Source organism: Rhinopithecus roxellana, chromosome 1 (assembly GCF_007565055.1).
Source record: "Rhinopithecus roxellana isolate Shanxi Qingling chromosome 1, ASM756505v1, whole genome shotgun sequence".
NCBI classification, from domain to species: Eukaryota; Metazoa; Chordata; class Mammalia; order Primates; family Cercopithecidae; genus Rhinopithecus; species Rhinopithecus roxellana.
In genome coordinates, this window is record NC_044549.1 from 119,534,348 (window position 1) to 119,558,355 (window position 24,008).

Consider the following 24,008-nt stretch of genomic DNA (forward strand, 5'->3'; position numbering starts at 1 on the left):
CGCTGAATTAGAAAACTAATTATTTTTTGAGAGATAGTTGTCCCCTTTGTTTTTAGTTTAGTTTTTACATTGAAATAGCTGTAGCCAATTCAGAAATCCATCCAAATCCTCATTATATTTATATACTGCATTTGTATTCCAGAGTCATAAGAAACATAAGCAAGTTTATGTTATATTAGAAGCAAAAGAGTCAAAATAAAACTATAGAAATATTCTTTGCTATCTATTGATTCTAAGTAATTTCCTATGAGTTTATTTCTGGGCCTTATATGGTGTCCTTATTTCAATGTTTCTAAGCTACCTTATGATGACTAGAAACTCTTTATGTGAAGGATCCTGCATCATCACATTACAGGCCTGATAATATAAATATAGGAGTTTAGGAATAAATGAACCAGATCACTCTCAGAGTCATTATTTTCATTAAGAATAAAATTACTTCCTTTTCCCAAATTTAGGAACTAGAAATACATGGCTTAAAAGTAGAATTCTAGCACGACTTGAGAAATGACAAAACTTTTGTCTTTTGAAAAGCCATGGTTACAATGGTTAACCCAACAATGTGTTGGCTCAACAAAAAGAGCTACAAACTCTCAAGCTAATTCCAGTTGCTGGTATCTAAAATGGTCCCAGGCTAATGGCAGTCAAGTTCTAGATGTTTTAGCAAGAAGACCATTCCTTTGTACAAATACTCCAAACATTGCTAAGATTGGGGTGGCATGGAGAGGTTGTTCTGTACTACATCTTACTTTTTCTCACATATAAGGAGAGTAATATAGGGACTGGGTACCTCACTCTCCTATAGCAGTATTGAGTTTACTTGCAGCTATGACTAGCCTAAGCATACCCATCCATGGGTGAGGAGACTTAAGGAAAACATGCACATCCCTTTTCCTGACCCTTTTCCTATATGTTTTATTGCCTTCTTTCTCTACTAAACATTACCTGAGGTTTTGTTTGTACTATTCAACCTGACAGGAAATGATTGTATACATATTGTTTCTCTTACCAAGAAGAGATGAACAACTAATTAAAATATTTATCCAACAGCAGTCAAACTTATTTGTACAAAAGTATTTTGAAAACAATGAACTCTACATAAAGTAGAGTTTTAAATTAGGGCAAAGTAAAGCAGTAATAGTACTCAGAAATGCAGATATGATTTTTCTTTTGAGCACCTACCCCCAACAGATATTTCTATGTAAAATCCTCAAAGTAAGAAATTGAAGAATGAGTGTGTACTGATTGTTTTATACTTCAATAATCACTTTTTCTAAATTACTATTACTACTCCATTACTGAAATGTTAATCAATGTTGATATAAAACATGGAAGATAAGATCATCTCCTCTCCTAACAGTTTTGCTTATTAAAATAACAATTTTTTCACCATTGTCATACAGTTCTTAAAAATAAATAGCTTTTACTAAGGAGCACATTACAAACAATTTTCTCACTTAATTCTCACAAAAATACAATAAGTTGGCATTCTTTCTTCACTTAAGGAAAGGAACACTAATGTTACAAAACTTTTTGTGAAGTCCCACAGCAAATAAAAATAATTGATATTAGGACCTAGATTATTACACCAAAATCAAGTGTTCTTTCTACTCTACCACAGATATCTGTCGTAGGTTGATTACATTAATAGCCCAATTCTTCATCTCTCCCAGTAACTATAACCTGAGCCATACTTTGTTTTTCCTCTTACAAAAGAGTTTCTCTGCTTCAGATATGGGCACAGTCATGGAAATAATGCAGTAGAGCAGCGTAACTCAATCTCCAGTTTTCTGGTCAGAGGATGAAACAAGACAGCCCTGAGGAACTAGAGGGTACTAGGGAGATGACAGAGACTGGGGACCTCAGGGAAGCAATCTGATGACGTTGTTTATGAATTTCTAGGTTCACCACCAAGCTGTGCACAATGTGGATCTCAACCACAGTAGGCTATAGTCTTTAAGAACAGAATAAGATACAGATCACAATCTAGCTCTCAGACTGACTTCTGGGTGTTACATAATGAAACTGATATGATACAAACATCACTGTTAAGGTTTTCAAAAAGGAACTGTCATTGAAGCTATGCCATGGAAGGCTGATGAGAACATATGGCCTGAACCCAATCGAGTGAACTAGCTGCTAAAACTAAAATATCAACATTCTCCATAGTATTTAAACAAAACATAGAGTCTCATAACATACAGAATTCATTAAAAATTATTTGACATACAACAGAAAAATTTCAACTCACACAGGAAAAGACAATCAATAGACGCCAGTGATGAGATGACAAAGATACTGGAATTGGAATTAACTGACAACGACTTTAGAGCAGATAAAGTAAAAATGCTACAAGTTGAAACTAATGGAAAGACATCAAAAATATGAGTAAGAAACAAGTGAGAATGGTAGAACTGAAAAGCACACTAACCAAAATGAAAATACACTGGTACGGTACAATAGCAGAATGGAGATGACAACCAAGATGGCAAATATCTCAGCTATGTGGGCCAATTCTGTTGCAACAAGTCAATTCTGCTATTATAGTACAAAAGCAGCTCCCAAACAACACATAAACAAATAGTTGTAGCCATATTCTAAAAAATTCTATTTATAAAAACACATGGTAGGCCAAATTTGGCCTGCAGATATGTCAACCTCTGACCATGATAGACCATATTGCGGGTCACAAATGAAACATTATCAAATAGGAAAGAATTGAAATCACAGTATGTGCTCTGGTCATAATGGAATTGAACAAAAAGTCACTAACAGAAAAATAATAGGAAAATCTCCAAACATTTAGAAAGTAAATAACATATTCTGAAATGTTTAATCATAGAAAAAGACTCAAGAGAAATTAAAAACTATTTGAACTGAATGAAAAAAACATGATATCAAAATTTGTAGTATGTGGCTAAACCTGTACTTAGAAGAAAATTTATACCATTAGTGGGTTACATTAAAAGTGGAAGGACTCAAATCAGTTACTCAAGATTATACTTAAAGAAACTGTAGAAAGAAAAGCAAAATTAATCAAAACAAGAAATAATAAAGACTGAGCAGAGACCAATGAAGCCAAAGGGTTGTCCACTGAAAAGATCAAGAGAGTTAAAACTCTAGCAAGACTGACAAAGAAGAAAAGAGAAGATACAAATTATCAACATCAGGAATAAAAAAGGGAATATCACTTCAGGCTACCCAGGCATCAAAAGGATATTAAAGACATACTTTGTATATACATATGGTAAATTCAACAACTTGGATGAAATGCACCAATTCTTTGAAAATTAGAAACTGCCAAAACCCATCAAAAATAAATAGTTCTATACAAATTTAAAAAACAGAATCTGGCCAGGTGTAGTAGTTCACACCTGTACTCCTAGCACTTTAGGAGGCCAAGGCGAGAGGATCACTTGAGCCCAGGAGTTCGAGACCAGTCTGGGCAATTTAGTGAGACCCTATCTCCACAAAAAATATAAAAATTAGTTGAGTGTGGTGGTACATGCCTGTAGTCTCAGCTACTTGGGAGGCTGAGGTGGGTTGATGGCTTGAGTCTAGGAGATTGAGGCTGCAGTAAGCGTGTTTGCACCACTGCGCTCTGGCCTGGGTGACAGAGCAAGACCCTGTCTCAAAAAAAAAAAAAAAAAGAAAAGAAAAGAAAATCCAGAGAAGAATAATGTTTGAGATGATGAATATGCTAATTGTCTTAATATGATCACTATACAGTATTTTTATCAAAACATCACTATGTGCTTTATGAATATGCACAATTATGTCAAGTAAAAGAAGAGGAAAAAAATAAAATAAAATAGAAACGTCCACTCTAAGATAGTATCACTAGTGAGTTTTTTAAAATGACTAAAGACAAAATAATACCAAATGTCAACAATCTCTTCCAGAAAACATAAAAGAACCCTGAAACTTCCCAACTCGTTACACAGATGCAAAACTCTTCAATAAAATACTAGCAAGTGGAATTAATAAAATATCAACGCATATAAAAAAATACATCACTAATATTTGAATTTTATCCTTAGAATATAAGTTCACCGTAAGATTAGAAACCCAATAAATGTTAATATATCCATTGAAGTAGAAAAAGTATTTAATGAAACCCAAATCTATACGTGATAAAACTCTCAGTAAGCTAAGAAACAGAGACTCCTTCAACCTGATAAAGGGCATCTACAAGAAAACTACAGCCTATATCATACTTAATGTGTGAACAAGGCAAACATATTGAATCTTACCACTCCTGTTTAGCATCATACTGGAATTCTTAGCCAATAAAATAAGTGGGGAAAATAAAAAATAAAAAGAGTATTTAGATTGGAAAGAAAGGCAGACAACATGACTGTCTATGTAGAAAATCTCAAATAATCTAAAACAAAAACAAACATAAAAACGTTATAGAAGTAAGTGAGTTTTTTTTTAAACAGGATTAATAGTTAACCCTGTTATATGTTAAAGGTTTAACACATAAAGATAAATGTTTATAAAAAATAAATGGGAACTGAAATTAAAAAGCAATATTATTTATAATAGCTCCAAAATAAATAAGATACTGAGGTATGAATCTAACAAAAAGCTGATGATGAACAACTCAAAGATCTAAATAAATGGAGATATATATCACCTTTATGAATCAGAATAATCAACATAGTAAAGTTATCAGGGCACCTCAAAATATCTGTAAATGTGATGCAATTTCAATCAAAATTTGGCAGTATTTTTTGAGGACATAGAAAAACTAACCTAAAACTTAAATGGAAAGACAAAGCAACTAGAAAATTCCAACTCATTTTGAAAAAAGAATAAAATTGGAAGAATCACAATATCCATTAAGGCTTACTACAAAGCTGCAGTAATCAAGAAACTGTGGTATTGGTGAAGGTATAGACACATGTACTAATGAAACAGAATACAGTCCAGACGATCAACACACATGTGACCAACTGATTAATGACAAAGGTACAAAGACATTTCAATGTGGAAAGAATAGTTTTTTACGACAAATAGTGTCGGAATAATTGGACATGTATATGTAAAAAAAGTGAACATTGACCTAACCCTTACCTTAGATGAGAACTAACACAAAATACATCATAGGTCAAAATTTAGAATGAAAAATTATAAAACTTTTAGAGTACTATGCTAAAAGCATAATCCATAAAAGAAGAAAAGTGATAATTGGATTCCATCAAAACGAAATACTTCTGCTGAACAAAAATCCCTGTTATGAGAATAAAAAGACAAATTGCAGATTGGGAGAAATCACGTGCAAATCACTAACAAAGAAGGAGGATTTACCTACTAGATATCCAGATTTCACCTACTGCCACAGTGTGAGGCTCAAAGATAGACAAATGGACCAACTGAATAGAAAGAAATACTAGAAACAGAATCACACATATAAGAATAGTTGATGTCTACTACACAAATAGAACAGGGTAGAGAACCCAGAAATAAAGTCACATATCTAAAACCACCTGATCTTTGATAGTTGACAATTACCAACAATGGGGAAAGGATATGCTATTCAATAAACAGTCAGTGCAGAAGATTAAAATTGGACCCTTTCCTTTCACCACATACAAAAAATTAACTGAAGATGGATTAAGGACTTAAATGTAAGACCCAAACCAATAAAAACCCTAGAAGAAAACCTAGGAAATGCCACTCCAGATATCAGCCTTGGGAAAGAATTTATAACAAAGTCCCCAAAAGCAATTGCAACAAAAACAATAATTGACAAATGGGACCTAATTAAAGAGCTTCTGCACAGCAAAATAAACTATCAACAGAATAAACAGACAACCTACAGAATGGAAGAAAATATTTGTGAACAATGTATCTAACAAAGGTCTAATATCCAGCATCTATAAGGAACTTAATTCAAAAAACAAATAACCCCACTAAAAAATGGGCAAAGGATATGGACCCCTCTCAAAGGAAGACACACATGCAGCCAACAAATCCATGAAAAAATGCCCATCATCACTAACCATCAAGAAAATGCAAATCAGAACCACAGAGAGATACCATCTCACCCATCAAGATGGCTGTTATTAAAAAGTCAAAAAACAGATGCTGGCAAGGTTACAGAGAAAAGAGAACACTTATATACTGATGGCAGAAATGGAAATTAGTTCAGCTACTGTGAAAATCAATTTGGAGATTTCTCAAAGAACTTAAAAGAGAACTTCCATTTGATCCAGCAAACCCACTACTGGGTATATACCCAAAGGAAAAGAAATCATTCTACCAAAAAGATACATGGATCCACATGTTCATCGCAGAACTATTCACAATAGCGAAGACTTGGAATCAACCAAGATGCCCATCAACAGTGGACTGGATAAAGAAAATGTGGTACATACATACTATGGAGACATACATGCGGCCAACAATCATATGAAAAAAGGTCAACATCACTGATGATTAGAGAAATGCAAATCAAAACCACGATAAGATACTATCTCACACCAATCATAATGGCTATTACTAAAAAGTGAAAAAGTCAGATGCTGGCGAGGTTGTAGAGAAAAAGGAATGCTTATACACTGTTGGTGGGAGTGTAAATTAGCTCAACCATTGTGGAAGACAGTGTGATTCCTCAAAGCCCTAAAAACAGAAATACTATTCAACCCAGCAATTCCATTAATGGGTATTTACCCAAAGGAATATAAATTTTTCAATCATAAAGAAGCATGCATGATGTTCACTGCAGCAATATTCACAATAGCAAAGACATGGAATCAACCTAACTGTCCATCAATGACAGACTGGATAAAGAAAATGTGGTACATACACAATCGTGGAATACTGTGCAGCCATAAGAAAGAATGAAATCATGCCCTTTGCAGGGACATGGATGGAGCTGGAGGTCATTATCCTTAGCAAACTAACATGGGAACAGAAAACCAAATACTGCACGTTCTCACTTATAAGTGGGAGCTAAACAATGAGAAAACATGGACACATAGAGGGAAACACACACTGGGGCCTATTGGAGGGTGAAGGGTGGGAGGAGGGAAAGGATCAGGAAAAATAATGAATGGGTACTAGGCTTAATACTTGGGTGACAAAATAATCTGTACAACAAACCCCCATGACACAAGTCTAACTATATAACTGTGAAAAAAAATAAATTGGACCCCCCAAATCACTAAGCTTAAAGAAAAACTCAAGCTGGAAACTGTTTAAGGCAAACTTGTCTCCCATTCTATTCAGCTATCCCTATGCTCACTGAGGTAAATGCATATCTGATGCCTCCTTTAGAAAGGCTAATCAGAAATTCGAAAGAATACAACTGTTTGTCTCTCACCTATCTGACCTGGAAGCCCTCTCCCTGTTTCGGATCTTCCTGCGTTTGTTTCAAGTTATCCTGACTTTCCAGACTAAACCAATGTACTGCTTACATATATTGATTGATGTCTCATGTCTCCCTAAAATGTGTAAAAGCAAGCTGTGCCCCGACTACCTTGGGCACATGTCAGGACTTCCTGATGCAGTGTAATGGGTACACATCCTCAACTTTGGCAAAGTAAACTTTCTAAATTAACTGAAATCTGACTCAAATTTTGGGGTTCATATAACAAACCTGTACATGTACACCTAAACCTAAAATAAAAGGTAATTTTCAAAAAAAAGGAAATGTAGCACATAAGCACCATGGAATACTATGCAGCCATAAAAAAAGAAAGAAAGAAAGAAAGAAATTATGTCCTTTGCAGTAATGTGCATGCAGCTGGAGGCCATTATCCTAAGAGAAGTAACACAGGAACAGAAAACCAAATATCACATATTCTCACTTATAAGTGGGAGCTAAACACTGAATACATATGGACACAAAGATGGGAAAAACAGACACTGGGACTGCTTGATGAGGGCAAGTCAGGCGGAAGTATGGGTTGGAAGACTATCAGGTACTGTGTTCAATACCTGGGTGACAGGATCATTTGTACACTAAGGCTTAGTGACATGCAATTTACCCATGTAACCTATCTGCTCACATATCCCCAGAATCTAAAATAGAAGTAGAAGAAACAAAAAAAGAATATATAATGTATACTGAAGGTACCATGGCAACAGGGCAAGAATGGTAATTTCAGTAAAACATGTTGAAACAACTGGATATCCATATATTTTTTAAATATCTTCTAAAACAAATCATCTAAAAATTAATTTTAGGTGAGATCAAAATGAGGAAAACAAAACATTCGTGCTTCTAGAGTATAATGTAGACATACATCTACAAGGCCTTAAGATAAAGAAGATCAAGAAACACTCCTTAAATAGTACACAAAAAACACTAACCATAAAAGAAAAACAAGAAATTTCATTAGTAAGATATAAAACAATAAGTTATAGCTTGGGAGAAGATACAACACACATATCAAATAGAGGCCTAATAACGATCATAGTATAAAGCTCTTTTATAAATTCACAAGAAGGCAAACAAACTAAAACAGTTTTAAAAGATGCTCAAAATAATACTTCACAAAAGATTTCCAAAATGGAAAAGTTGTTCAACATCGTTAATGAAGAAAAATCAAATTAAAATTACTCTGAATACTACTACATAATCACCAGAATGGCTAAAATTAAAAAGACAATTTCCAAATGTTCATGTAGACATGGAGTCATGTGAATGGTCATAAACACCTGGCGGGTTTAAATCTTTGCAAGTACTTTAAACAACTCTTGGGCAGTGTCTACTAAAGTTGAAATACATATAGGCATATCTCAAAGATAGAGCAGGTTCAGTTCCAGATCACCACAATAAAGCAAATATTACAATAAAGTGAGTCACACAAATTTTTTGGTTTCCCAATACATACTGAAGTCATCTTTACACTATACTGCAGTCTATTAAGTGTGCAAAAGCATGATGTCTAAAAAGCTACAATATACATACCTAAATTTTAAAATACTAAATTGCTAAAAAATGCTAAGAACCATGTGAGCCTTCAGCAAATTGTAATCTTTTTGCTAGTGGAGGGTCTTACCTTAATGTTGATGGTTGCTGACTGATCAGAATGGTAGTTGTTGAAGATGGCTTTGGCAATTTTTTTAAAAATAAGACAACAATGAAGTTTGCTGCATTGATTGACTTCTTATTCAGAAAAGACAGCTCCATAGCATGCAATGCCACTTATTAGCATTTTACCCAGAGTAGAGATTCTTTTAAAATTGGGGTCAATCCTCCCAAAGCCTGCTGCTGCTTTATCAACTAAATTTATATACTGTTTTAAATTTTACAAAAAGTAGATTTTTGTGTGTGTGTGTTAACGGTTAGGGTCTCACTGTGTCACCCAGGCTGGAGTGCAGTGGTGCAATTATGGCTCACTGCTGCCTTGAACTTCCAGGCTCAAGGGATCCTCCCACCTCAGCCTCCTGAGTGAGTAGCTGGGACTATGGGTGTGTGCCCCCACACTTGGCTAGTTATTTTATTTATTTTTTGAGACGGAGTCTCGCTCTGTCTCCCAGGCTGAAGTGCAATGATGTGATCTTGGCTCACTGCAACCCCCGCCTCTCAGGTTCAAGTGATTCTCCTGTCTCAGCCTCCCAAGTAGCTGGGATTACAGGCATGCACCCCCATGCCTGGCTAATTTCTGTATTTTTAGTGGAGACAGGATTTCTCCATGTTGGCCAGGCTGGTCTCAAACTCCTTACCTCACATGATCTGCCTGTCTCAGCCTCCCAAAGTGCTTGGGATTACAGGCATGAGCCATCATGCCCAGCTTATTTTTATTTTTAAATGGGGTCTCACTTTGTTGCCCAGGCTGATCTCGAACTCTTAGCCTCAAGCCATCCTCCCACCTTAGCCTCCCAAGTTGTTGAGATTATAGGAATGAGCTACCACATTTGGCTACCAGGAGTAGATCCCATTTCAAGAAACCACTGTTTGCTCATCTGTAAGAAGCAACTCCTCATCTGTTCAACTTATATCATGAGATTGCTGCAATTCAGCACACCTTCAGTCACCACTTCTAATTCTAGTTCTCTTGCTATTTCTACCACATCCACAATTACTTCCTCCAATGAAATCTTTAACCAATCAAAGTCACCCACGAAAGTTGGTTGGAATCAACTTGTTCCAAACTCCTGTTAATGTTGATATTTTGACCTCCTCCTATGAATCATGAATGTTTTTGATGGCATCTAAAATGATGAATCCTTTCCAGTAGGTTTTCAATTAACTTTACCCTGATCCATCAAAGGAATCACTATACATTGCAGCCATAGCCTTACAAAAATGTGTTTCTTAAATAATACGACTTAAAACTCAAATTAATTTTTATCCATGTACTGCAGAATAGATGTTGTGTTAGCAGGCATGAAAACAACATTCCTCTGCTTGTCCACGTCCATGACCAGGGGCACTGTCAATGAACAGTAATATTTTAAAAGAAATCTTCTTTTCTGTGTAGTAGGTCTCAACAATGGACTTAGAATATTCAGTAAACCCTGCTATAAACAAATGTACTGTCATCCAGACTTTGTTGTTCCATTTATAGTGTACAGTCAGAGTATATTTAGCATAATTCTTAAGGATCCTAGGATTTTCAGAAGGATAAATAAGCATTGGCTTCAACTTAAAGCCACCAGTTGCATTAGCCCCTAACAAGAGAGTAAATTTCTCCTTTGAATCTTTGAAGCTAGAAATTGATTTCCCCTTTCTAGAAGCAAAAGTCTTAGATGGCATCTTCTTTTAATAGAAGTCTGTTTTGTCTTCTGAAAACTTTTGTTTAGTGTAGCCACTTTTATTAATGATCTTAGCCAGATCCTCTGAATAACTTGCTGCAGCTTCTACATCAGCACTTGCTGCTTTACCTTGCACTTTTATGTTATGGGAACAGCTTATTTCCTTAAACCTCATGAACCATTCTCTACTAACTTCAAAATTTTTGCAGCTTCCTTACTTCTGTCAGCCTTTGTAGAACTGAGTTTGGGCCTTCTCTGGATTAGGCTTTGGCTTATGGGAATGTTGTGGCTGGTTTCATCTTCTATCTAGATCACTCACACTTCCTATCAAAGATCATTAATCTCAGATTACCATAATAGATGTAGTCCTAATGAAAAAGTTGGAAATATTGTGAGAATTACCAAAATACGACACAAACACAAAGTGAGCATATCCTGTTGGAAAAAGTGTTGACAGACTTACTTAACACAGGTTCCCACAAACCTTCAATTCGTAAAACACTCAATAGTTGCAAAGCACAATAATGCAAAGAGCAATAAAACAAGGTATGCCTATATGCCTTAAGAACAATTGTACTCCTAGTACAATTGAAGAGACTGAACACATTTCACACCAAAAGACATGTTCATAATACCTTTAATCATAATGGCTCAAAACTGGAAAGCCAAATGTTCATCAAAAATAGAGCAGATTAAGTATAGTGCAGAATACGAAATAAAAAAATTAAACCATGGCTATACTCAACAATGCTGATAAATCTCAAAAAATGTAATAATATCACATCAAAGAATTTATATGGTTTGAACTCATCTGTAACAATTCAAAAAGTAAGCAAAACTAAATTATTATGTTTAAAGAAAACACTTAGGAAAATGGTATGATTAGCATAATGGTTAGCTTGAGCTGGGATGGGAGAGTTAATTGAAAAATGCCTTTTGCTACACTGACAATATTCCATTTCTTGATCTAGGTGGTTTTACATTGGTATTCATTTTGTGAAAAATCATTAGGCTCTATATTTTTATTTGGGGTAATTTTCTATGTGTAATATTTTACATTTTAAAAAAAGGTTTAAAAAGACAACTGTTTAAGTCGGAGAACCCCTCATTTATCAATAATGGTAGCCAGACACAAAAACTTTCAAATTTATAAATCAGATACATTGACGGGGTGGTTTCAATGGCATTTATAGTCAATTTAAATAATGCACATCTCTCATGTTATTAAAATATAATTTAATATAAAAAATCTAATTTACATAGATGTAAAGACTATATTATCTAAACTCAATATTAAATATTTTTTCCTAAAAAGAAAAATAATATAGGTATTCTACAGAATAATTATAAGCACTATTTCTGTTACATGCCAACTAAGTGAATTAGAGAGAAAAATGTGTACAGTTGTCCCAAAGAGAAGTTTCCAGGACTCATAGCAAAGATAAAAAAGGACCTGGTTGGTTATGTGGATATATAAAGTAGAATGGTTGAGTATGCCAGCATGTCCCATAGAGTAGAAGATGCAACAAAGAAGACAGCAAGAGGTATGGAATTAGAATGTTTGCTTTTTCACAGCAAATGCATTTTAATTATGTTTCAGCCTTCTGCTGAGCACCATAACGAGCTTTCGGGTAGCAAATATTTGTTAAATTAAGTATTAGATAAAGAATCCTAAAATATAATCATTGAAAACTTCATCACATTTTGCCTTCTTACTTAAAAAAATCATGGAAAGTTTTTAAATTCAAAAATTAGTCCAGGATACTATACCTGAATAAGTGATGCTGCTTTATTTTGAACTTTTTCCAGCTTTTCCTTTTTTAATATTAATAATTTTCTCTGTGCTAAGACTCTTCGCCAGTATTTCTGAATGATGAGTGCCGCATTAACTCTTTTTCTCATTCTTTGTTTTGCTAGAAAATTGATTACAGCTGATTGAATAATTCTTGCAGCTTTATCTCTCTCCTAAAATAAAAAGTCAGCAAATGTAAATTAAACACTCGCTTAAGACCTTAAATTATTCTCTGTAAGATAATCATATGTTAAACACCAATCAAATTGATCCTGGAAATAAAACACCCCCACGCTTCTTGTGTTCATCTTTGGAGTACTGATAATTCCAGGCATGTCGAAAGGGCTGATAGGTGGGCTTGCAGATATGTTTGTATGATGAAACAAAGATTCCTAAGAAATAGTCTAAGATAAAGATCAGACATGTTTAATCTATCACAGATCCTCAGTAATCAAGATAAAGGCTATTTAAAGTGTAATGTGGTATGTTTCTCAGATTTGGGTCCACTAGATTCAGGATTGACTTTTAGGAAAGGGGTGGATTGTATGAAAAAAAATGTGTTAGAGAATTGTAACAATTTCAACAAAGCAAAACACTAAAGGGGAGAAACAAAATACCTCCTCCTGTAGCACAGAATATATTGTGGTCTTAGGCCATACAAACTCAAGAAAGAGTATAGTTTGGGTTATGAAAAGTGGTATCTGAGATGCCCAACACTTGTGGTCAAAGAGGAGCCTATTGCTCCCTAGTTATGTTAGAGAGCAATACCCCCCATATCTCATTTGTTACTTCTGATAATACATTGCTGTAAATAATAACATATTCTATGTCCAGCACCATTCTGAACACTTCATGAATACTCTATTTAAATCTCACAACCAACACCCTAAGAACAAATGAGCAAATACTACTCTTATGATCAGTAGAAAACTGAGGCAATGAGGTTAAGTAGCTTGTTAGCTTATTGGCATTACAGCCAGGATATGAACCAGGCAGTTTGGCTTTAAAGTAACTTTGCTATACTGTCTAACACTAGATTTCTCAATTTACTTCACTGGAATCGGAGACTAGAAAATGAACTATTTCCTCTGGTAGGAAGGAATAACTTATGGAAGAGATGTTTGGCAGCTATTTGTGTTGCTGTCTGGGACAGTCCACCATGCAAGGGTAGGCTCTACACAGAGATGAGCTATAATTCCAATTATTAATTAATAACAATCAGTGGATGGTATCTGTGCATGAAAATTATACAATAGGGGAAACAACTATGGAAATAATCAAATTGTTATTTTTACATATAAAAAAGGTGACCAATAGATTGAAACATAAATACTAAGGAATGGTAAGGGCTACATATTGGATCATTCCTCTGGGGAGAAAGAGTAGACAATTCTAAAATCAGGCTAGGGGAATTATGTGTTTAACAAGTTGATTAAGTCATCTAACACCATTGTCAATGCCCTTCTGAAACCTATGGCCTTTAGGGATGTAGAGGCTCAAGTTAAAAGCATACCCCATTAGAGTAAATAAATAAATACATAAATAAGTAAAATTTTCAAATGTTGCAGTTCAGATGTATATTGCATTTGAGTCAAAAGTTTTAAAGGTCAGGGCATTCACGGACAAAAAAGCTAAAGTAAATTGTAACTTATCTCAGTTTTTAGATCATCTCTATAGAACTAAATTACAACCTTACATGCCATTAGAGAAGTTAAAGACGGAAAGTAAATAAATTAGAAGAGGCAAATATATTACCAAATTTAGCAAGTATTTGAAAATTACATATACTGATGATAAAAGTTTCCATGCCTGTCATCATTGACCCTTTTTAATCAGACTGGTGTTGAGTCAGCCAGGTACCAGCTTATTTCTTTCATCTTGCCTCATATATATAGGGCCAAATTCTAGGACTTCTTTTGCTTTGGAGTTTATGGCTATTTGTTGACAGAAAGAACTGAGAGCTGTAATGTACCAGGGGATGCTTCAATAATTCATCAGGTAATTTTAGTTACTTGTCAAAGTTTCTTTGTCACTATAAAAGTTTCAGCCACTCCATTATTAATAGATTCATATGAATTATATCATAAAAGCAAAATATAAAACCTGAAAAATAGCTATCTCAAGTTAATATGTTTAGTAGCTTGTAATAACATAGGGAGCCTGCTGCTTAATGTTCTAAATAGAAAATGGAAAGATATAATTGGATGTGAGGTAATTGTATAAAAGAGGGAGTATGGTCACCAAGAGAAAGGAGAGAAGCAGTGGTCTGACTGGGTACAAGAAGTTTAACCATTAAGTATAGAAATTTCTCTTAATTTAGTCCTTCAAAAATCGGAAACTTCTACTATTTGCATTAAGGAAATAAACCAAGAAAAGGGATCTCACCAGCAAAAAGTTAGGAAAATTCTACAGTTAATATCAGACTAAGACCGGGTGCAGTGGCTCATGCATGTAATCCCAGCACTGTGGGAGACAGAGTCAGGCAGATCACTTAAGGCCAGGAGTTTGAGACCACTTAGGCAATGCAGTGAAATCCTGTCTCTACAAAAAAAACACAAAAATTAGCTGGGCGTGGTGGCATGCACCTATAATCCCAACTACTCAGGAGGCTGTGGCACAAGAATGGCTTGAACCCAAGAGGCAAAATCTGAAGTGAGCCAAGATCGCACTATTGCATTCCTGCCTGGGTGACAGAGTGAGACCTTGTCTCCAAAAGAAAAAAAAAATCTAATTGATATAAGGCTATCTTAAGCAGAAAATAAAAGCAGAATACATATATATCTATCTCTTGTAATACTAAAACTCTCATTTAATGCAATATACAATAGGTGAATCAAATAGCTTGAGGACTGGCCAGGGGAGACACTTTCCTGACCTCTTCCAATACCTGTGGAAGTATTGGAAGCTTCTAGGGGAACTGCTTTAAGAAAGTTTTCAGGAAGTTATTCTCCAAGTGATATGTAGGCAGGGAGGCAGATCCTGAGTTTAGGGGCACTATAGGGCACAGAGCATGTATAGTAGCAGAAAAGACCATTTGTGAGTATTAAGACCCTGCCTATTTCCCAAACTTTACTGTGAAGAGTTTGAGTAGGGGAAAAGAAAATTATTTCAATTAGTCTTATTTCCAAGTCTGGTGTGATATGAAAAAACATACATTGTGTTTAAAAGTTGTCAAAATTTAGTTGTTTTACACAGCTACCAAGAACTTTATCATAGATGCATTATATTTCAAAGTTGAGAAGGAATATTAGGTGGAATGTATTTCTGAAATATTTATGATAAATTTTACTAGGCATGGATGCTTATTTTATTTTATTTTTTTGGTTTTTCCAAATAAATAAATACAATATTAGTTAGTAGATGGAATAGGGAGATGAAAAGATTGAAATAGTTTGTTCAACTTGATCAAGGAGACCATGTATTAGATTATTAAAAATAAAAATTTTCTCAGAACTTATGAAAAAAATGTTTTACATTAATGAAATTTTTGTATTATTGGGGTCACAAAGGGAAACAACAAATAACATCTCTATTCTCATGCCCAGAACCTAACATTTTGAAAAATTAATAGCAGAAACGAAAATACCACTTTTAAAACTAATAAAGGATAAAGTAGAAGACAGCTTCATGGCAAACAAACTAAGCTTACTAGTTAAATCACAAAATCAGACACTTGATGCTCAGGCCCAGGCAGCACTAGTTGAGGTCAAGCTTCACACGGCACCGATTAAAAAATTAATGGAAAGCTCCTTCTCTCTAGAGGCAGGTTAGATTCCAACAGGAGGAAAGGAAGAACGGAGTCAAGCATCCCTATGTATTCCTCACAAATTTAAAAAGCAGATTAAGTTATTCCTCTTCCCTTCTTGGAACAGACTAAGTGAAGGGGTGGACAGAGACTGGAAGATATATCAAATGAAGAGAATATTAGCAATTAGGGAGAAATACTCATACCTCCCCAACCCAAAATACATATACACAATTCATTAAATTTATCTTAATAATGCCATACATCAGTAAAATGTAAAATCATATCAAAAATCAATCAACTGATATCTTAAAAAGTAGAATTCACACTACAGTGGTTTTATATTCTAGGAGTACCTGATGGCGTTTGAGATCTGTTTTTAGTTTATATTTTCTCCACGTTGTTTGTATGAGTCGAGCAGCTCTTATTTCTTTACGAAGATCCAAAAGCCTTGCACAAAGAAATGACAAATAGGTAATAACCACCTAAAAAAACCCACAGAAGATAAAAACAGAATATCAACAGAGAATATAGTACTTACTATCATCTTCAGAGACTTTTATTATTGAATTAATAATTAAGAAACTCTTCTTTTACTTACCTTTTCATCTGGAATTGTATTTGACATATCTGAATGATTAATCATAGCAGGTATTCCACCAAGGTCTCTAACTGCAGACCTAACCAAATGAAAATTTTTCTTTTCATTTTCTAGGAGCTCTTTGTATAGTTCTGAAGTATTTTCTATTATGCAGGAGGAAAGGAGAAATTAGACAGTCGTAGCTTCAAATCAGACATGGCAAAGAATTGGAAAAGTAACAAAAAGGGACTAACCATGATCAAATGCTTTAAGAGACATATCCAGAGAACTGTCATCAGATTCAGATGATGAATTTAATACCACTGAACCAGTTTGCGTACATTCCACAGTCTGAGTAGTACGTTGACATATAGCATCAAATGGCACATAGCAAGGATGGTAATGGTGGATCAGGTAACATAACACACGGCCGTCTGAGAAAGACACTGTAAAATTCTCCACCTGATTGAAAATGCCAGAAAAACAATTAACCACATTTAGAAAGTAATATAGACACAATGGTTTGCAGAATACCTGTGAATGGTAGAGGCAGGGACTGGAGTGACAAATCTACACGGCACGTAATGGCAAGGTTGACTGTTAACCTCTAAATTTTAAAAGCAAGGAATAAAATAGTGTCCCCTAGAACCTTATGTGAGATCATGGCACATCCAACACGTTGATTTCAGACTTCTTTTTTTTTTTTTTTTGAGACGGAGTCTTGCTCTGTCCTCCAGGCTGGAGTGCAGTGGCAGGATCTCGGCTCACTGCGAGCTCCGCCTCCCGGGTTCACGCCATTCTCCTGCCTCAGCCTCCCGAGTAGCTGGGACTACAGGCGCCCGCCACCTCGCCCGGGTAGTTTTTTGTATTTTTAGTAGAGACGGAGTTTCACCGTGTTAGCCAGGATGGTCTGGATCTCCTGACCTCGTGATCCGCCCGTCTCGGCCTCCCAAAGTGCTGGGATTACAGGCTTGAGCCACCGCGCCCGGCCTTGATTTCAGACTTCTAACCTCTGGAACTGTGAGAGAGTAAATTTCTACCTTAAGCCACCTAGTTTGTAGTAATTTGCTATGGTAGTCTTAGGAAACTACAACAACAAGCAATGAGAGTGGATTCTCATTATTTGTGAAAACTAAATTGTGAATACTGAACCATTGAACAGAGGAGAAATATAAGGTTAGTGTCCTGTGAGCCTCTGGTTATAATATGTTTATCAACCAATCCACACATAACCTTGTTTTACATGTGTTTCTGATCCAATAACACTAACTCATGGCCAACAGCATTATAATTCATGCCTGCATTAAAATTAGTTAGCGCATATATTTTCTGTATATGGCACATCACAGTCTTCTCCTAAGAACACTAGACAGGGCTTCATTACTACAGTTGAAGGCCATTTTAAACAGGGAACTCACCAACAAAAAGCACAAAAATGCAAAAAAGCACAATGCTAAACAGGTCCTGAAAAGGATGCTTTTTTACAGTATAAGAGCTGAAACAAAAAGACAGAGCACCACCTTGTTTGACATCAGCTAGCAATGAGTGCCTAGGCATTCACACACGTCAATGAATGACCACAAAATACTGCAACTACTAATTCTGGCATTAAAAAGAAATTTTAGCTAGTATGCAAATTCCAAATATGGAATTAATATTGATGATCAACTTTGTCTCTCTAGTATTCAGTTAAAACATAGAAGATTATCCATATGTTTAACAATTTTTCTACCAGTAACTTCTTGGTATAACCATATTGCAAGGTTTACCATATTGAGTTACACATACCCTGTATCACTGTTCCTGTCTTATATTTGTTACCAGATAGTTCATCCATGTGTTTAGGGGAATTTTTTTTTATATATTTACACTAAGAAGTATACTTCATACAGAAATATAGTGTCAACCTAACAAATGATTATAGAGAGACTCAAATTTTGTTCTCCTTCTTCTACCTAGTGGTAATTTCTTAGTTGTCCCTTTCTGCATGTGGGCTTATTTGAATTGACCTTTATAATAATGATATGATCCTTTTATGTGCCAGTTCTACACAAGCATCTTCTACTAAGACTTCCATCTAGGGCATATTTTTCTTTTCTTAGTGATAAAATTATCATGTATCATACAATTGGTGACAGATTAGATGAAATACGGTATATGATAATACATTCACTCATTTGAGGGAAAGTTTGCTTACAGTACAGATGAATTAAGAAAGTCAAGAAAAGACTTTATGCATTAAGTTTAAGTGACTTTCATCAAAATTTATTAAAATATATTGGATTAAAACAAAAACAAAGAAACTTACCTTTTTATTATAGAAGGCACAAACAGCATTTACCCAATCCATCAATAACTTTATGTTTTCACTGTATTGTTCGAAAGAACCACTATCCCTTTTGCCTTTTTTCTTATTAATAAGAGCATCATCAGAATGGCATGATAGTAGAGATATTGTTTTCTTTATACTCTTTGTGTGTTTTAGAAAGGCAATTTCTTCCTTTAATTGATCTAAGTTAAGGGAAATATCCACCTAAAACAAACACAAAAAAAGATAAATACCGTCATATTTTCCATATATTATTTTTAACCCAGAGAAATCAAAGTAATTGTCTTCTACTTAGAGAAACTGTAGAAGATTTTTTAAACCAGAAAGTTAAAAAAATCAAAGAAAATAAAGTGGCTGAAGTGGATATTTTAGTACAATACAGTCACTTTTTTTTCCCCCAAAGGCAAACACCATCTACACTGAAGTGATAACATGTTCAGTGGTTAAGAACATGGGATTTGGGACCACATGGGATTTATCAATGATGTAAACTGTAGTTTCAGTTTCCTCACCGGAGAGGTAGACATAACACCTACTTTGCAGGTGTGGTGAAGATTAGATTGAAATATATATATATAGCGTTTATCAGTTACTGGGACAAAATAAACCTTATTAAATGATGGTTGTTGTTATTCTTTATTCGATTCAAATTGTTTTTACAAATCAGTAATCAAAAATTGATAAGAAGTACAAGATGTACTAAATGTATAATACCTGAAAAGCAAATGCTATTTTCCAAAGCAACCTTAGAGTTTTTTCTCTGTGCCTATCCACAATATCCTTAGATAGAATTGTATTTCCTATAAAAGAAAAGGTTGTCCATTAGCATAATGTTCGCACATATCCATATTCAGTGAGAAGAATAAGTTTTAACTCTACTCAGTTTTTACCATGCTCATCACTTAATTCAATTCCTCGTGATTTAAGAACTTGAAGAACAATGTCAACATTATGCATCTTTTGAAGACGACTTATTGCCGGAATCCTGAGTTTCTTTGAGAGACTCCAGTTCTGTGTGAGAAGTTCCATGGTTCGCCTGGCAGTAATAAAATATTCAGATGAAATTATTATAAAAATATATATGAAAAAAATCATTCATTGAAATATAGTTATTTCCCACATAAACCCCAACAGTTACAGGGCTTTATGACCAGAAAGACTTCAAAAAACTATCTCAAAACTCTGTTGCCCCATAGTTGGCAAGTAGGTTCTTATTTTAAGTTTGGGATTGAAGTGTGTGAACAGATGATAAGAAAAGAAGACATACACAGATAAATGCACACATGAACAAAATAATAGGGCTCTACAGAGAAGAGAAAGAAGAAAGGAAAGGAAAGAGAGGAGAGGGATGTAGAGCAGAGAGGAAGCACATTTATTGGGATGTACTATATTCTACATGTCAAGCAAGTGCTTTATTTTCTTATTTCAGTTATCATGGTAAAGCCCACAATTAGTTATTGTTAGATGAAGAAACTAAGGCCCATAGAGCTTAAATTAATTGCCGATGGTCATAGAGCTGGTAATGGCAAAACTAATATGAGAACTAAAATCCCATTTTACTAGTTTCCACAGTAATTCCTTTATATATACATATATATTATATGTGTGTATATATATCATATGTGTATATATGTATATATAGATATATATTATATGTGTGTGTGTATGTATATACACATGCACACACACACCCACAAATATTTGAGTATCTACCTAACAAAGACAGAAAAAGCAAGCCCCAACTGATTTCTGTCTGCAACAAAAAGCTGGTAGAATTACTTACACAACCATAGTCTCTAAAGGCTAGAAAGAGACTTAAGATAATTCTAGGCCAACCATTCAATCAATTGTAGACCAACCCATCACCCACAGCATTAATAGAGTAACCATCCCAAAGCATTCTCAAGTGACTTCAAAGATCTATAAACAGTCATTTTTCTGACACTTAACAAAATAGAAATTTGGTTATGCAAGATCAATCTCTTAACTACTTAGAATTCCTAACCGACTAAATAACATTAACATCCAACAGTGCTAAATCCTCAGTAACTCCTGTAAAAGCATAAAAATGGGCTTTCTGGCCAGTCTCGGTGGCTCATGCCTTTAATCCCAGCACTTTGGGGGGCCAAGGTGGGTGGATCACCTAAGGTTAGGAGTTCAAGACCAGCCCGGCCAACATGGTGAAACTCCGTCTCCACTAAAAATACAAAAATTAAATAGGCATGGTGGTGCATGCCTACAGTCCCAGCTATTGGCAGGGCTGAGGCAGGAGAATTGCTTGAACACAGAGGCGGAGGCTGCAGTGAGCCAAAATCGTGCCACTGCACACCAGCCTGGGTGACACAGCAAGACTCTGTTTCAAAAAAAAAAAAAAAAGGAGGGGGCTTTCTTTGTGGAAAAATAGCACTGAACATTAAACTAATCCTTGTTCCTCATAGAAAGTGGACGAAGTATAAAAACAATTCCTATTGGCCAGAATATTGATGCGGTGGCTTGAATTTATTAAATAAATAAATTACCCAACTAAAAAAATAATATGTAAAATATTTTAAGCAAAATGATCTTAGCTCATATGGAACTGCTGAAGCGAGACAAAGCTGCAGTAAAGACTATTAACTTGTGAGAATACTGATCAGAAAGAAAAGAATGTTCATGGAAATTTAGCCTAAAAGAAGGCAAGGGACATGTAAATTGTTTTTCAAAAACCGAGGATTCATAAAAATCTAGAATCTCGTCCTCATAAATGTCAAAGAATTCCTCCATTCTGGCCAAGCGGTCCTCTGACCTCTGCTTGAACCTTCCAACACTGTGAACTGGTTTTTTGCTAAAGACATGTCTGAATATTGGCAAGTTTTTATACCAAACCCATACTCATCTTCCTGAAACTTTCATTGTTCATGCATAGTTATTTTGCTTGGCAATAAACAATTTAATCACCTTTTAGTATAAGACCTTTCTTCAAATATCTGAAAACATTTATGTCCCAGAGTTTTCTCTTCTGTTCTATTTCTCTGAATATTCACAGTTCTTTCAATTGGTCTCCATGAAACATGGATATAAGGTTTTTTTAGTTTATACTCTAAAGTTATCTCTAGTCAAAACAAAGAAATTAAAAAGTATATCCAAATAGCTACTTTCCTATCAGTTGAGTTTTTAGACAATATGAATTTTAACATGAAGACTGCCTGCAATTAATTTTAGCTACAATATAAGCAATTTAAAATCTGACGAAAATGTACCAAGGTCAGCTAAAGAGTTTGGTAAGTTTTATTGTAGAAGAGATATTTTATAAAGACCATTAAATCTGTGCTTCCCATACATCAACATTTAACTAGCTGTTTTGAGGCATAAGAACTTCCTAAACACACAGAGAAAAAACTTTCATTGCTTTAAAGAAATCTCTTGCCTTGCCCCCAAAAGTGCTTCCTCGATAAGGTTGTAACATATTTTGGAGAGGTTCTTAGAAATAAAATGAGTATCTCCAATCTGGATACCCTAAAGAGGCCAATCATGGCAAAAAGCTAATGGCCATTCCGTCTAAGCAAAACTGGCTATCCATTACACATACCAAAGCCAATTTTGAGCATTCCATTTGTTATTGAGGAAATATTGTGTAATTTGAAGTTGGATTTCATGAGTTTATGTCCCAATTACACTGTGGAAAACTTGGGCAATCTATTCTACCACTTCATCTTTTTCTCCTCATATGTAAAACAAGGTTCATACTACTAAAAGTGATCTCAAATGATATAAAACTCATGAAACCACTGTCAATAAAAAGTGTCATTTCGGCCGGGCGCAGTGGCTCACACCTGTAATCCCAGCACTTTGGGAGGCCGAGGCGGGCGGATCACGACGTCAGGAGATCGAGACCATCCTGGCTAACATGGTGAAACCCTGTCTCTAATAAAAACAAAAAAAAAAATACAAAAAATTAGCCGGGCATGGTAGCGGGCGCCTATAGTCCCAGCTACTCGGGGGGCTGAGGCAGGAGAATGGCGTGAACCCAGGAGGCGGAGCTTGCAGTGGGCGAAGACCGGGCCACTGCCCTCCAGCCTGGGTGACAGAGTGAGATTCCGTCTCAAAAAAAACAAAAAAATGTTATTTCAATGTTTGATATTTGAATTAGTGTAAAGGTCTTCCCAACTCCTATTCTGAGACATCAGTAATTATTATCCATGAGCCCTAGTCACATGACACCAGGAAAAAAAGTGTGGCTAGGAGACAAAGTTTCTGCACATAATATTGATGTACTATTTCCCTGAAAAAGAAATCTCCATTTTTTCAATACTAAATTTATTGTACTAAATGAAAGAGCAACATTGAATAATTACACAAAAAAGTGTTTTCCAGAAAATATTAGTCTATTCCATTAAGCAAAATAATTCTATTTCTTATACTTACACAAGGCGCACTCCACACTGCAAGTCTACAGCAAGATTTGTAATGGCAAAATCAAATTCATCAAATGGTGTCTGAACATGGTTAACAGGTAATCCCAGTAAGCCAAGGTGACGGGAAAGGTCACCTTCACCACTTAGGAAATCTCGTGAAAAAGCCAAAAGGATTTCTTTACTAGCCTATAAAGAAATAAGTTCCAGATATTACATTCCAATATGATAATTTTGCTTATAATAAAAACAAATCCTCCAAATCATTCTGTACATATAAAAATAAAATGGTATAAAAATAGTTTCATATTATACATTAATAATGCAAATTTCATATATTTCCAACTTAAGATCTTTCTAAAAGCTGCTCATAATAATACACTATAAAAACTAGCATTAATGTGATAATATACTACATCAAAATTAGGAAAGAAATTTTCTCAAAAATTAAATCTTCA

General features: G+C 34.9%; 1 protein-coding gene across 2 annotated transcripts in view; it reads right to left on the minus strand.

Annotated features, from left to right (window-relative positions):
- Nucleotides 1-24,008, minus strand: part of ASPM (abnormal spindle microtubule assembly) — a 62,579-nt gene that overhangs the window by 21,278 nt on the left and 17,293 nt on the right. For both annotated transcript variants that reach the window (XM_010358452.2, XM_010358451.2), the window contains exons 10-17: nt 23,564-23,739; nt 20,050-20,195; nt 19,874-19,959; nt 19,139-19,363; nt 17,085-17,292; nt 16,852-16,994; nt 16,607-16,735; nt 12,484-12,678 (exon numbers count right to left, since the gene is read on the minus strand). In XM_010358452.2, coding sequence (XP_010356754.2) covers nt 12,484-12,678; nt 16,607-16,735; nt 16,852-16,994; nt 17,085-17,292; nt 19,139-19,363; nt 19,874-19,959; nt 20,050-20,195; nt 23,564-23,739 — 1,308 coding nt within the window. The remainder of the gene's footprint in view (nt 1-12,483; nt 12,679-16,606; nt 16,736-16,851; nt 16,995-17,084; nt 17,293-19,138; nt 19,364-19,873; nt 19,960-20,049; nt 20,196-23,563; nt 23,740-24,008) is intronic.